This window comes from Bombina bombina, chromosome 6 (genome assembly GCF_027579735.1).
Source record: "Bombina bombina isolate aBomBom1 chromosome 6, aBomBom1.pri, whole genome shotgun sequence".
Taxonomy (NCBI): Eukaryota; Metazoa; Chordata; class Amphibia; order Anura; family Bombinatoridae; genus Bombina; species Bombina bombina.
In genome coordinates this window covers 898527684-898543902 of record NC_069504.1, presented here as the reverse complement: position 1 = coordinate 898543902, position 16219 = coordinate 898527684, and the positions used below count along the sequence as shown (strand labels likewise).

The 16219-nt window shown below is 41.1% G+C and overlaps 1 protein-coding gene across 3 annotated transcripts in view; it reads right to left on the bottom strand.

Moving 5' to 3' along the window:
• Positions 1-408: 408 nt before the first annotated feature.
• Positions 409-16219, bottom strand: part of ITGA11 (integrin subunit alpha 11) — a 245237-nt gene continuing 229426 nt past the window's right edge. For all 3 annotated transcript variants that reach the window (XM_053718501.1, XM_053718502.1, XM_053718503.1), the window contains one exon: positions 409-2094. In XM_053718501.1, coding sequence (XP_053574476.1) covers positions 2035-2094 — 60 coding nt within the window. In that variant the 3' untranslated portion in view covers positions 409-2034. The remainder of the gene's footprint in view (positions 2095-16219) is intronic.

Below are 16219 nucleotides of genomic sequence, written 5' to 3'. Positions count from 1 at the left end.
TTACCTTTTGGGACATTTGAAAAAGATGTCAGTTAGGCATCGAAACGTCATGTATTTCCCAAGATTTTAACTTTTTGTATTATTAAAAGCTAAATTTTCCTTACAAATGACCAGTGAGTGCTGCCTTTTTTGCATAGTACATACTGTTTTGAGATATAAATCTGGTAGTCCAGCACTCCAACCTCTGGGATGTGCTCACTAATTACAATTTGATTGTCGACGTTTCGGCCCCTATTTGGGCCTTTCTCAAGACAAGTATGTTATACAGTCATCATCACATCGGCATTACAGCCGTGCTCCCATTAAACAGGTCTTGTCAGCCAGAGCTCTGTTTCATGGGAGCAACGTTTTAAAATAGGATTTATTAAACTTTTTAAATAGCACATAAGAAAGTACCTTGGCAAGGAGTCATACTTTTTTTTTTACATTTTATTTTCAGTAGGTGAAGATACTTTTAACAAAACTGAGATACAAAGTACCCTTCACAACACTGTCTACATAAAAAGGTACATTCCAAGGACCAAAAATGTTAAAAAAAAATAAAACAAAAAAAACAAGGTGTGTAATATTTCTGAAGTTAACTTACATTGTATACTTCATTAGAAAAAAAGCAAGTTTTGAAGTAAATGGCTCTTTTTAAACAGTCTGAAGCCTATGCACTTTTCTAGGGATGGGACAATGTAATATAACATCAGCATCTGTGTAATAATCTCTCCACAATGATTATGGCAAAAGCAGTGCAAATAAAATTCTCCCCAATCTAAATTTTATTGAGCTGGCAGTGTTTTCCTGCTTCTCATTGGAGTAATTCTGAGTTTTCCAGCATCAAAATTTTTCCGGGGTGGTGGTGGCGGCGGCAAGGGTTCAAACCACAAGTCAGATATTTTTAAGCATTAGATCAGGTATTTTTGAGCTGTCAATCTCCAGCCAAAATGTACCATCTGTTATACAGAATAATAAGTTTTGAAATCTAATTTGAAAATCACAAGAAAATGATGGCAAGGTAAAAAGGGTCTCATACTTATAGGCAAATAGTCTGATGGTGTCTATTATTTAGGAAATAATCTGAGAAATTTAGAAAGGGACATTGTACACTAGATTTTTCTTTGCATATATTTTTTTTGTAGATGATCCATTTATATAGCCATCTGGCAGTGTTTTTGTATAGTTTTGCTTATTTTTGTTAATTACATTGTGCTGATAACCAAGCCCTAAAGTATCAGATGTAGACTGAAGTCTACAGATTCTTAATTGTTCTTGTTTGTATAATGGGGGGAAGGGGGATGTTCTGCTCTTCCTGCTTTCTCAGCCCTTTTCAGTGGATCTCCCAGCCTAACGCCATCAACCGTGCTAAACTGGGAGCTTCTAAGTAAGTTTAAAAAAGGTTTTATACTGGATTTTTAGTTCAGTATCTGTGCATATTTTTCTTTATAGTAGTGTCTATTACATGCAGTTAATAGAACATTGGCGTATCCTGTCCCTTTAAGAACCTCCATATTTTTTTTTCTTCTAAGTATCAGATCAGTTCCCTATTTTTGGATCATTTAACAACACATGAGAAATGGCCCAGTCCATCAGTACATTGTTTGAAGAAGAACAGGCACCCTTGGTACCTATTAAATAGTAGAAAATAAATTGTTGTAAAGAAGAATGTACTGTAAACAACCTACAGGGCCCTGCTTTTGCTAGAAGAGAAAATCCCAGGTAAGCAAACAGTGGTTTTTGTATTGACAAGTTGGCCCCTGAGTAGAACCTATTAAAACTTGTCAGTTTTGTCAGTAAGGCCACTGAACCTTAGGTCATCCTTAAAATAAATAGAAAACTAGGCCTCTGAGGTAGGGGCAGATAATCCATCCTGCCCCACGATGAAAAGTTCAGCAATAAAATAACGTGTGGGCCCCGTTCATCAAGGCATTCCTTGCACATTCCTGTTTGCCATTTGCATATAGTTCTCTCTGCAGCCCGTGTGACCAGGGTAATCTATATACATGAGCGTGTGGAGGGCTGAGTGCGAGTCAGCCATCTGTCTGGTCCTCACTCCATGACCTTGTCCTCCTCCTCTCTTTCATGATGACTGCGTTTAAAGAACCCCAGCTGTGCAGAAGGGAAAAAAAAAGAAAAATCAACTCTAACAGCAATGTCTTCTGAACCTAATACAGAAATCTATGCATGATCATTATTTTATGAGACTAAGGGTCCCATTTATCAAGCTCCGAACGGCCCGTGTTTCTGGCAAGTCTTCAGACTCGCCAGAAACACAATTTATGAAGCAGCGGTCTAAAGACCGCTGCTCCACAACCCTGTCCGCCTGGTCTGAGCAGGCGGACAGGAATCGCCGGAAATCAACCCGATCGGGTTGATTGACACCCCCTGCTGGTGGCCGATTGGCCGCGAGTCTGCAGGAGGAGGCGTTGCACCAGCAGCTCTTGTGAGCTGCTGGTGCAATGTTAAATGCGGAGAGCGTATTGCTCTCTGCATTCAGCGAGGTCTTGCGGACCTGATCCGCACTGTCGGATCAGGTCCGCAAGACCTTTGATAAATAGGCCCCTAAGAGTTCATTACATATTGTGAACACCAGGGGTTTTCAAACCTGTCCTCAGGCCTCCCAAATTCTCAGGATATCTGAACTGGAGCACATGTGAAATAATCAGCTGATTAGTAAACCTGCTCTTACCTAAGGTAATTCTGAAAATCTCACTCGTTAGAGGGCCTGAGAACAGGTTTGGAAACACCTGGTGTACACTCATACCACTCATGGCCCTTTAAGAAAGGGCTGGACAGAAAACCCAAAAGGCTGAGCACCCACATTTTATACATTAAATTAAAATATATTTGGCCTGTATATCTTTGTACTTTAGAAACATGCCAGAAAGTATTGTCCGGTATCTGTATAATTTTCAGTTTTCTATTATTTATCATTTAGTGACTTTTGGCCAGCATCATTCTTCAGTCTTATGTATATTAGGGATATAGCTGAAGCCTTGTTTTGTTCATTCGCACTGACTGGTACATTTTGTATACTCTAGAAGGTACCATTTTGTTTAAAAACAAAACGGGGGCACTCTCCATAATTATATATTGGATTTTTTTAATTGATTGCTGTATCAGAATCGCAAACATTTAATTTTGACTTCCGTATCTCTTAAAAGCAGGGGTATCAAGCTCATTGTATCCTGGGGCCAATGGCCAAGTGTGTTTCTCTGTTGGGGGCCACTTGAACAGTGAGTTCTCTGGAAATGGATATACTAAGAACTGGAAGTGACATTTACACAAGTAGAAGTGTATGGTGGGAGTTGTAGCCCACAATAGACATACACAGTTGTCTATATTTATCTTTTGAGTGCCAAGTGAAGTGATCATTCTGGAACTGTAACAAGAGACATTTATACAACCTGTACATGGTGGGAGTCTACAATGGACAATGCATGCTTGTCTTTATATTTATCTAGTGAGTGCCTGTTCAGAACATCACACCTCTTAGAACCCTAAAAGAATTGGTGGGTCTCAAATAAATAATTTCCTAGTATACAAGGGAGGGCCAGATTAAACAATCATTAGGGCCACATAAGACCCCAGGGCCTGTACTTTGAGACCACTGCTTTAAAGGAACATGAAACCCACATTTTTCCTTTCATGATTCAGATAGAGATTGTGGTTTTAAACAACTGTTCAATGTTTAAAAAGATACCTAGGTAGGCACAGGAGCTTCTGATTGGTGACTGCACATATATGCTTCGTTATTGGCTCCCCAATGTGTTCAGCTAGCTCACAGTAGTGTATTGATTTTCAACAAAGGATACCAAAAGAATGAAGCAAATTCGATAATAGAAGTCTAATGGAAAGTTGGTTAGTTATATTCTCAATCTGAATTATGATAGAAACAATTTGGATTTCATGTACCTTTTGAAAGGGACATTCCAGTAAAAATTTAAATGCTCATAGATAAATTGCATTTTTGAATAGAAACATATTTGTAATATACATGTACTGGCAAAAATGCTTCTAGTAAAAGTTATCACTGTTTTAGTGTTAACATTTTTTTCATGTAATTGGCAAGAGTCCATGAGCTAGTGACATATGGGATATACATTCCTACCAGGAGGGGGCAAAGTTTCCCAAACCTCAAAATGCCTATAAATACACCTCCCACCTCACTCATACCTTGGTTTTACAAGCTTTGCCTCCTATGGAGGTGGTGAATCAAGATGTGCTTGATTTCTTCTATGATAGGCGCTTCTAAGCATTTTGAAGCCCAATTCCTCTCAGAGTACAGTGTTTGTCACAGGGATGTGAAGGGAGTATTGCCGGTTGATTTCATGGTTTCAAAGGCTCTCTGTAATCGGTCGCAGGGATTAATCCCCTGCCTCCCTTTGGCGCTTTATATTATATTGTAAAGTTTTAAATATATGTTTGCGCTTATATTTGCCATGAGTCAGGTCTATGTATATTTTCCTTTTGCAGGCTATCAGTTTCAGTATGGAAATTATGTTTTTGGGAAGTTTATTTAAATAATTTTTTTTCTTACCTGGGGTTCCAGTTCTTTCAAACTACGCTTGTGAGGACGCAAAATGCTGTTTTTTATTGCGTCATTCTTGGCATGAAAATGTTTTGGTGCCTATAGTGACGTAAATCTTGTCATTTCCTGCATCTTTGTTGACGTTAGGTTTTTTTTGTTTTTTTTGGCGCAAAGTCGAGCTTGTTATGACACGAGTCCTGGTGTTAGCTTTGGCACCAAAAATTTTCACTTCCTTTTACGTCATGCGTCATACTTGGTGCCAACATTTTTGTTATATTACCCCTCTTCCTTTAATGCTTCTGCTTCTCTTTATATTCTAGAGAGCTATGATGCTTGCTTTTTTGCATATTAGTTTAGCATAAACCTTTTTCCCATTACTGAAACTGCTATATGAGGAAATTTGATATTTTTTTTAAATGTTATTTCTTCTTTTTTACATTTTGTCTCAGACTGATCCTGCCTCTGATGTTACTGTAGGAACCATGTTGCCTGAACACAGTTCTACCAAAGCTAAGTGTGTTTGTTGTAAAAGCTGATGTTATTTCTAAAGCTAAATTATGTGGCATTTGTCATTACAAGCTTTTGCATGCTGATAATGTTTCTGTTAGTACAAATACATTGTCTGTTGTTCCTTCAACGTCTAATGTACATGATATTCCTACAGATGTAAAGATTTACTGTATATTGCTGCGGCTATAGAGAAGGCTATGTCTGCTATTACGCCTTCAAATAAGCATAAAAGGTATTTTAAAACTTCTCATAAATCTGATGAAAGTTGTATTGACCGACAACATACTGAAGTATCCTCATCAGACACTGAAATTGACAAATCTTCCTATCTGTTTAAGATTGAATATACAGTATTCGTTCTTTGTTGAAGGAAGTTTTGTTTACTTTGGGTAGAGTCTAGTGCTCTTGATAACAAAGCCAGTAAACGTTTAAATTCTGTTTTTAAACCTACTGAGGTTTTTCCTATTCCAGATGCTATCTCTGATATGATTACTGAGGAATGGTCTAAACCTGGTTCTTCTTTTAATCCTCCTTCTAGGTTTAAGAAGTCGTATCCTTTACCTGTGGCTAATTTAGAGTTTTAGGAAAAAGTCCCTAAAGTTGATGGGGCTATTTTCACTCTTGCCAAACGTACTACTATCCCTATGGAAGATAGTACTTCTTTTAAGGATCCTTTAGACAGGAAGATTTAATCTTATCTCAGAAAAGCTTATTCACATTCTGGTTATATTGTTAGACCTGCCATTTCTATGGCTGATGTGGCTGCTGCTTCAACTTTTTGGTTGGACAGTTTAGCTCAACAGGTAGTAGATCCGGATTTGTCTAGCATTGTTCGTTTGCTTCAACATGCTAATCATTTCATTTGTGATGCTATTTTTGATGTTATTAAGATCGATGTTAAATCTATGTCTTTAGCTAGAAGAGCTTTATGGCTTAAATCTTGGAATGCTGACATGGTATCTAAATTACTATCTCTATCTTTCTAGGGTAAGAATTTATTTGGTTCTCAATTGGATTCTATTATCTCCACTATCACTGGGGGTAAGGGAGTTTTTCTGTCCCAAGATAAAAAGTTTAAGGGTAAATTTTAAGGCTCCTAATCGTTTTCGTTCCTTTCGTCAGATTAGAGATAAAAATAACACTCCTTCCCCTAAAGCCTCTGGTTCTAATTGGAGACCATCTTCAAATTGGAATAAAACCAAGCCTTATATAAAAAAAAAAATCCAGCCCACAAGACTGCATAAAGGTACGGCCCTTAAATCAATTTCATCCTGCCCCCCACCAGCTGAACTGATTTCAGAACATTTGGACAGATTCTGTTCAGAATCAGTGGATTCTGAATATTGTGTATCAAGGGTATTGAATAGGTTTTAGAATAAGACCTCTCGTGGGAAGATTCTCGCGTTCCAACAAATCCTGTGAAGGCTCAGGCTTTTCTGAAATGTGTTTCAGATCTAGAGCTTTCAGGGGTGATTGTACCAGTTACTCTCCAGGAACAGGGTCAGGGTTTCTGTTCAAATCTATTCATTGTCCCAAAGAAGGAGAATTCTTTCAGACCAGTTCTGGATCTGAAGTTTTGTAAGAGTCCCAACTTTCAAGATGGTGACTATAAGGACTATTCTGCCTTTTGTTCAGCAAGAGCATTTTATGTCCACAATAGACTTACAGGATGCTTATCTTCACATTCCAATTCATCCAGATCACTATCCGTTTCTGAGATTCTCTTTTCTAGACAAGCAATACCAATTTGTCGCTCTTCCATTTGGCCTAGCGACAGCTCCAAGGATCTTTTCAAAGGTTCTCGGTGCCCTTCTATCTGTAATCAGAGAGCAGGGTATTGCGGTGTTTCCTTATTTGGACGATATCTTGGTACTAGCTCAGTCTTTTCATTTAGCAGACTATCACACAAAACAACTAGTGTGGTTTCTTTTGCAAGATGTACCGAGTCCACGGATTCATCCTTACTTGTGGGATATTATCCTTCCTAACAGGAAGTGGCAAAGAGAGCACCACAGCAGAGCTGTCTATATTGCTCCCCCCTTAACTTCACCCCCCAGTCATTCTCTTTGCCGGCTATAAGCAGGAAGGGTAAAGTGAAAGAGGTGTTAAACTGTTAGTTTTATTTTATCTTCAATCAAGAGTTTGTTATTTTTAAATGGTACCGGTGTTGTACTATTTACTCTCAGGCAGGAGATAGATGAAGATTTCTGCCTGGAGGATGATGATCTTAGCATTTGTAACTAAGGTCCACTGCTGTTCCCACAGAAGCTGAGGAGTACAGGAAAACTTCAGTGTGAGGAACGGTTTCTTGCTATACAGCAATGAGGTATGTTCAGTCATTTTTTCTGCAGAGACTGTGATAACTCAGAAAGGCTGACAGTATCCCCATTAGGGGAAGGGTAAGCAGTAATCCTAGTTTTATAAGGGGCATTACTAGCTTGCATAAAGGGCTAAACTTATGGGCACTCAGTTTGAATATGATATATAAGGCAAACGTTTGTGTGTTCTGGGAGTACTGTTTATTTTTCTTAAGGGACAACTGTTTGAGGGTACACTTGGCTTGTTTGGAATTTTTTATAACCCACATGGCTTAAAAAACGTTTGGCAAAGATCATCACCAGTTCCTCAGGTTTGCCTTTCTGGACAGGCATTACCAGTTTGTGGCTCTTCCCTTCGGGTTGGCCACGGCTTCAAGAATCTTCACAAAGGTGCTAGGGTCCCTTCTGGCGGTCCTAAGGCCACGGGGCATAGCAGTGGCTCCTTATCTAGACGACATCCTAATTCAAGCGTCGACTTTCCAACTAGCCAAGTCTCACACGGACTTAGTGTTGGCCTTTCTAAGATCTCATGGGTGGAAGGTGAACGTGAAAGAGTTCTCTTATTCCTCTCACAAGAGTTCCATTCCTGGGAACTCTGATAGATTCGGTGGACATGAAAATTTTTCTGACGGAGGTCAGAAAATCAAAGATTTTAACCACCTGCCGAGCTCTTCATTCCATTCCTCGGCCATCAGTGGCTCAGTGTATGGAGGTAATCGGACTTATGGTAGCGGCAATGGACATAGTTCCGTTTGCTCGCTTGCATCTCAGACCACTGCAACTATGTATGCTCAAACAGTGGAATAGGGATTATGCAGATTTATCTCCTCAGATAAATCTGGATCAAGAGACCAGAGACTCTCTTCTTTGGTGGCTGTCACAAGATCACCTGTCCCGGGGAATGTGTTTCCGCAGGCCAGCGTGGGTTATAGTGACGACGGACGCCAGTCTACTGGGCTGGGGTGCAGTCTGGAATTCCCTGAAAGCACAGGGTTTGTGGACTCAGGAGGTAGCCCTCCTACCGACAAATATTCTGGAATGCTCTTCAGGCGTGGCCTCAGCTGGCTTCGGCCGGATTCATCATATTTCAGTCGGACAACATCACGACTGTAGCTTATATCAATCATCAGGGGGGAGCAAGGAGTTCCTTGGCGATGATGGAAGTTTCCAGGATAATCCGATGGGCAGAGACTCACTCTTGCCATCTATCAGCGATCTATATCCCAGGGATAGAGAACTGGGAGGCAGATTTTCTAAGTCCTCAGACTTTTCATCCGGGGGAGTGGGAGCTCCATCCGGAGGTGTTTGCTCAACTGGTTCGGCTATGGGGCACACCAGAATTGGATCTGATGGCGTCTCGTCAGAACGCCAAACTTCCTTGTTACGGATCCAGGTCCAGGGATCCTCAGGCAGTACTGATAGATGCTCTAGCAGTACCCTGGTAGTTCAACCTGGCTTATGTGTTTCCACTTTTCCCTCTCCTTCCGCGTCTGATTGCCAGAATCAAACAGGAGAGAGCTTCAGTGATTTTGATAGCACCTGCGTGGCCACACAGGACTTGGTATGCAGACCTGGTGGACATGTCATCTCTGCCACCATGGACTCTGCCACTGCGACAGGACCTTCTGATTCAAGGTCCATTCAAGCATCCAAATCTAATTTCTCTGCAACTGACTGCTTGGAGATTGAACGTTTGATTTGTTCAAAGCGGGGTTTCTCTGAGTCGGTCATAGATACCTTGATTCAGGCTCGAAAGCCTGTCACCAGGAAAATCTATCATAAGATATGACGTAAATATCTTTTTTGGTGCGAATCCAAAGGCTACTCATGGAGTAAGATCAGGATTCCTAGGATTTTGTCCTTTCTTCAAGAAGGATTGGAGAAAGGATTGACAGCTAGTTCCTTAAAAGGATAGATATCTGCTCTGTCTATTCTATTACACAAGCGTCTGGCAGATGTCCCAGACGTTCAGGCTTTTTGTCAGGCTTTAGTTAGAATCAAGCCTGTGTTTAAACCTGTTGCTCCGCCATGGAGTCTAAATTTAGTTCTTAATGTTCTTCAGGGGGTTCCGTTTGAACCCATGCATTCCATAGATATTAAAATTCTATCTTGGAAAGTTCTGTTTCTAGTTGCTATCTCTTCAGCTCAAAGGGTTTCTGAATTATCTGTATTACAATGTGACTCGCCTTATCTTGTTTTCCATGCTGATAAGGTGGTTTTGCGTACCAAACCTGGGTTCCTCCCTAAGGTGGTTACTAACGGGAATATCAATAAGGAGATTGTTGTTCCTTCTCTGTGTCCTAATCCTTCTTCTAAGAAGGAACGTTTATTGCACAACTTGGACGTGGTTCGTGCTTTGAAGTTCTATTTGCAGGCAACCAAATATTTTCATCAATCATCTTCTTTGTTTGTTGTCTATTCTGGAAAACGTAGGGGTCAAAAGGCTACGGCTACCTCTCTTTCCTTTTGGCTGAAAAGCATCATCCGTTTGGCTTATGAGACTGCTGGACAGCCTCCTGAAAGAATTACTGCTCACTCTACTAGAGCGGTGGCTTCCACATGAGCTTTTAAAAATGATGCTTCTGTTGAACAGATTTATAAGGCTGCGACTTGGTCTTCGCTTCAACCTTTTCCAAATTTTCCAAATTTGATACTTTTGCTTCTTCAGAGGCTATTTTTGGGAGAAAGGTTTTGCAAGCAGTGGTGCCTTCCGTTTAGGTTCCTGTCTTGTCCCTCCCTTCATCCGTGTCCTAAAGCTTTGGTATTGGTATCCCTCAAGTAAGGATGAATCCGTGGACTCGGTACATCTTGCAAAAGAAAACAAAATTTATGCTTACCTAATAAATTTCTTTCTTTTGCGATGTACCGAGTCCACGGCCCGCCCTGTCTATTCAAGACAGATAGTATTTTTTATTGAAAACTTCAGTCACCTCTGCACCTTATAGTTTCTCCTTTTTCTTCCTTGGCCTTCAGTCGAATGACTGGGGGGTGGAGTTAAGGGGGGAGCTATATAGACAGCTCTGCTGTGGTGCTCTCTTTGCCACTTCCTGTTAGGAAGGATAATATCCCACAAATAAGGATGATTCCGTGGACTCGGTACATCGCAAAAGAAAGAAATTTATCAGGTAAGCATAAATTTTGTTTTCTTTGAAGGCATGCTTGGAGGATCAATTTACAAAAGAGTTTCTTGATTCCTCAAACAAGGGTCACCTTTTTACGTTTCCAGATAGATTCAGTGTCCATGTCTTTAACAGACAAGAGGAAAATGAAATTGGTTTTAGCTTGTCTAAACCTTCAGTCTCGATCATTCACTTCAGTGGCTATGTGCATGGAAGTTTTAGGTCTCATGACTGCAGCATCGGACGCGATCCCCTTTGCTTGTTTTCATATGAGAGTTTACAAGAGTTTACTCTGCAGCTTTGCATGCTGAATCAATGGTGCAGGGATTATACTCAGATATCACAGCTGATATACTTAAATCCCAACACTCAACTCTCTGTGTCTTGGTGGTTGGATCATCACTGTATTGTTCAAGGGGTCTCCTTTGTTCCTCCTTCCTGGACTGTTATCCCAACAAATGCAAGCCTTACAGGTTGGGGAGCTGTCTGGGGGTCTCTGCCAGCACAAGTGGCTTGGAAACCTCAGGAGGCGAGGTTACCAATCAATATTTTAGAACTTGTGCTATTTTCAGAGCTCTTCAGGCTTGGCCTCTATTAAAGAGAGAACTTTTCATTCGTTTTCAGACAGATAACATCAAAACGGTGGCGTATGTCAATCAGGGAGGGACACGCAGCCTTTTAGAAAAGAAAGAAGTATCTGGGATACTTTCTTGGGCGGAGTCCAACTCTTGTCTAATTTCTGAAATTAGTATCCCAGGTGTAGACAATTGGGAAGCGGATTATCTCAGTCCTTAGACTTTACATCCAGGGGAGTGGTCTCTTCATCCAGATGCGTTTCATCAGATTCTGCAGATGTGGGGTCTTCCAGAAATAGATCTGATGGCCTCTCGTCTGAACAAGAAACTTCCCAGATACCTTTCCAGGTCCAAAGATCCTCAGGCGTAGATGGTGGTGGATGCTGTAGCAGTTCCTTGGTTTTACCAACCTGCTTACATTTTTCTGCCTCTGGTTCTTCTTCCAAGGGTGATCTCCAAGATCATAATGGATAAATCTCATGTGTTTCTGATAGCACCAGCATGGCCTCACAGGTTTCGATATGCGTATCTTGTCCGGATGTCCAGTTGCCAACCTTGGCCACTTCCTTTAAGGCCAGACCTTCTGTCTCAAGGGCTGTTTTTCCATCAGGATCTCAAATCACTAAATTTGAAGGTATGGAAATTGAATGCGTATTTCTTAGTCATAGAGGTTTCTCTGACTCAGTGATTTGCACTTTGTTACAGGCTTGTAAGTCTGTTTTAAGGAAAATGTATTATCGGGTTTGGAAAAACCTATATTTCATGGGGTTCCTCTCATAAATTCTCTTGGCATTCTTTTAGAATTCCTAGGCTTTTACAGTTTCTTCAGGATGGTCTGGATAATGGGTTGTCTGCAAATACTTTGAAGGGACAAATCTCTGCTCTTTCTGTCTTATTTCATAGAAAGATTGCTAAATTTCCTGATATTCACTGTTTTGTTCAGGCTTTGGTTTTTATCAAACCTGTTAAGTCTATTTCTCCTCCTTGGAGTCTCAATTTATTTTAAGGATTTTGCAGGCTCCTCCTTTTGAGCCTATGCATTATTTGGATATTAAACTACTTTCTTGGAAAGTGTTATTTCTTTTGGATATCTCTTCTGCTAGAAGAGTTTCTGAGTTGTCAGCTCTCTTGTGAGTCTTCTTATCTGCTTTTCCATCAAAATAAAGCTGTTTTGCGGACTTCATTTACATTTTTGCTTAAAGTTGTGAATTCTAACAACATTAATAGGGAAATTGTTGTTCCTTCCTTGTGTCCTAATCCTAAGAATTTTCTTGAAAGATCTTTACATTCTTTGGATGTGGTAAGAGCTTTCAAATACTATGTTGAGGCTACTAAGGATTTCAGAAAGACTTCTAGTCTATTTGTTATTTCCTCTGGTTCCAGGGAAGGTCAGAAAGCCCCTGCTATTTCTTTGACATCTTGGTTAAAACTTTTGATTCACAAAGCTTATTTGGAGGCGGGGCAGTTTCCGCCTCAGAGAATTACAGCTCATTCTACTAGATCAGTTGCCACTGCTTGGGCTCTCAAGAATGAAGCTTCAGTTGATCAGATTTGCAAAGCAGCAACTTGGTCTTCTTTGCATACATTTACTAAATTTGACCATTTTTATGTATTTGCTGAAGCAGTCTTTGGTAGAAAGGTTGTTCAGGCAGCTGTTGATTCTACTGCCTATAATTTGAGTTTTTTGAACATTTTAAGAAAACTTTATTATTTAGATTTAATTTCTCAGCGGAAATAGCTGTTTTTATTTTCTCTCTCCCTCTCTAGTGATGTGGATTTCCATATCTTGGGTATTATATCCCATACGTCACTAGCTCATTGACTCTTGCCACTTACATGAAAGAAAACGTAATTTATGTAAGAACTTACCTTATAAATTCATTTCTTTCATAGTGGCAAGAGTCCATGAGACCCACCCTATTTTTTGGTGGTTATGATTTTTTTGTATAAAAGCACATTATTTTTTCCAGTTCCTCTTTTTGTATACGTTTTTTACTCCTTTTTACACCTCACTACTTGGCTATACGTTAAACTAAGGTATGTGTGTGGTGGGAGGTGTATTTATAGGCATTTTGAGGTCTGGGAAACTTTGCCCCCTCCTGGTAGGAATGTATATCCCATACGGCACTAGCTCATGGACTCTTGCCACTATGAAAGAAATTAATTTATCAGGTAAGTTCTTACATAAATTGTTTTTTTCTCTGCACGTGCATGTGAAGCATAGCTAGATATTCTCTGTGCACCAGCATTTTTCAATACTGCAGCTGCTCAGAGTGCCAGCGGGGCTTGTATCATGTCAGCAATTAACAAATTGAGTCATTACCAGATGGTACAAGCACCTTAGGCTCTCTGAGTAAGTGCTGTGTTTAAAATGCTAGTGCACGTTGCATACTTAAATACACTTTTGAAACAGCTATAGCCTTTACTAGAAGCATTTTTGGCAATACATGTATATTGCATAAATGCTTCTATTCAAAACTGAAATGTACCCATGTGCAATGTCCCTTTAAAGCACAGCCCGATAGCTACGCCTTGCTCAGCTGCTCATTTGCTTCTAAAATGAGTGAAGGGGAAGAAAAAATATGTGCAAATGTCTTTTTTTATGCTGTGGCACAGATATTTTATAGTTCCCCTCTTCTTTGTTTTCCAAGGATTACAAGCAAATCAGTCTGTCCCTGTAATGTGCTTGCTGGTACTCTATTCTGTGATTATAAAGCTGTGACTTGATAGAACACAACAAATGGAAACTTCACAGCTTCCTTGTAAAAACAGAATTTATGCTTACCTGATAAATTACTTTCTCCAACGGTGTGTCCGGTCCACGGTGTCATCCATTACTTGTGGGATATTCTCCTCCCCCACAGGGAAAGGCAAGGAGAGCACACAGCAACAGCTGTCCATATAGTCCCTCCCAGGCTCCGCCCCCCCAGTCATTCGACCGACGGTTAGGAGAAAAAAAGGAGAAACTATAGTGTGCCGTGGTGACTGTAGTGTATAGAGAAAGAAATTCTTCAAACCTGATTAAAAAACCAGGGCGGGCCGTGGACCGGACACACCGTTGGAGAAAGTAATTTATCAGGTAAGCATAAATTCTGTTTTCTCCAACATTGGTGTGTCCGGTCCACGGTGTCATCCATTACTTGTGGGAACTAATACCAAAGCTTTAGGACACGGATGAAGGGAGGGAGCAAATCAGGTTACCTAAACAGAAGGCACCACGGCTTGCAAAACCTTTCTCCCAAAAATAGCCTCCGAAGAAGCAAAAGTATCAAATTTGTAGAATTTGGACAAAGTGTGCAGAGAAGACCAGGTCGCTGCCTTACATATCTGATCAACAGAAGCCTCCTTCTTGAAGGCCCATGTGGAAGCCACAGCCCTAGTAGAGTGAGCTGTGATTCGTTCAGGAGGCTGCCGTCCGGCAGTCTCGTAAGCCAATCGGATGATGCTTTTCAGCCAAAAGGAAAGAGAGGTAGCAGTAGCTTTTTTGACCTCTCCTCTTGCCAGAATAAACTACAAACAGAGAAGACGTTTGTCTGAAATCCTTTGTTGCTTCTAAATAGAACTTTAAAGCACGGACTACATCTAAATTGTGTAACAAGCGTTCCTTCTTTGAAACTGGATTCGGACACAAAGAAGGCACAACTATTTCCTGGTTAATATTCTTGTTGGAAACAACCTTTGGAAGGAAACCAGGTTTAGTACGCAAAACAACCTTATCTGAATGGAACACCAGATAGGGCGGATTACAATGCAGAGCAGATAATTCAGAAACTCTTCTAGCAGAAGAATAGCAACCAAAAACAGAACTTTCCAAGATAACAACTTGATATCTATGGAATGTAAGGGTTCAAACGGAACCCCTTGAAGAACTGAAAGAACCAAATTTAGACTCCAGGGAGGAGTCAAGGGTCTGTAAACAGGCTTGATCCTGACCAAAGCCTGAACAAAAGCTTGAACATCTGGCACAGCTGCCAGTCGTTTGTGTAACAAGACAGATAAAGCAGAAATCTGTCCTTTTAGAGAACTCGCTGATAATCCCTTATCCAAACCTTCTTGGAGAAAGGAAAGGATCCTAGGAATTTTAATCTTACTCCATGAGAATCCCTTGGATTCACACCAACAGATATATCTTTTCCATATTTTATGGTAATCTTTCTAGTCACAGGTTTTCTGGCTTGTACCAGAGTATCTATCACAGAATCCGAAAACCCACGCTTAGACAAATTCAAGCGTTCAATTTCCAAGCAGTCAGCTGGAGAGAAACTAGATTTGGATGTTCGAATGGACCTTGTACTAGAAGATCCTGTCTCAAAGGTAGCTTCCATGGTGGAGCCGATGACATATTCACCAGGTCTGCATACCAAGTCCTGCGTGGCCACGCAGGAGCTATCAAAATCACTGAGGCCTTCTCCTGTTTGATCCTGGCTACCAGCCTGGGAATGAGAAGGAACGGTGGAAACGCATAAGCTAGGTTGAAAGTCCAAGGCGCCACTAATGCATCCACTAGAGTCGCCTTGGGATCCCTGGATCTGGACCCGTAGCAAGGAACATTGAAGTTCTGACGAGACGCCATCAGATCCATGTCTGGAATGCCCCATAATTGGGTCAACTGGGCAAACACCTCCGAGTGGAGTTCCCACTCCCCCGGATGAAAGGTCTGACGACTCAGATAATCCGCCTCCCAGTTTTCCACTCCTGGGATGTGGATCGCAGACAGGTGGTAGGAGTGATCCTCCGCCCATTTGATGATCTTGGTCACCTCTCTCATCGCCAGGGAACTCCTTGTTCCCCCCTGATGGTTGAAGTAAGCAACAGTCGTCATGTTGTCTGATTGGAATCTTATGAATCTGGCCTTTGCTAGTTGAGGCCAAGCCCGGAGAGCATTGAATATCTCTCTCAGTTCCAGGATGTTTATCGGGAGAAGAGACTCTTCCCGAGACCATAGACCCTGAGCTTTCAGGGAATCCCAGACCGCGCCCCAGCCTAATAGACTGGCGTCGGTCGTGACAATGACCCACTCTGGTCTGCGGAAGCTCATTCCCTGGGACAGGTGATCCTGAGTCAGCCACCAACGGAGTGAGTCTCTGGTCTTCTGATCTACTTGAATCACTGGAGACAAGTCTATATAGTCCCCATTCCACTGTTTGAGCATGCACAGTTGTAATGGTCTTAGATGAATTC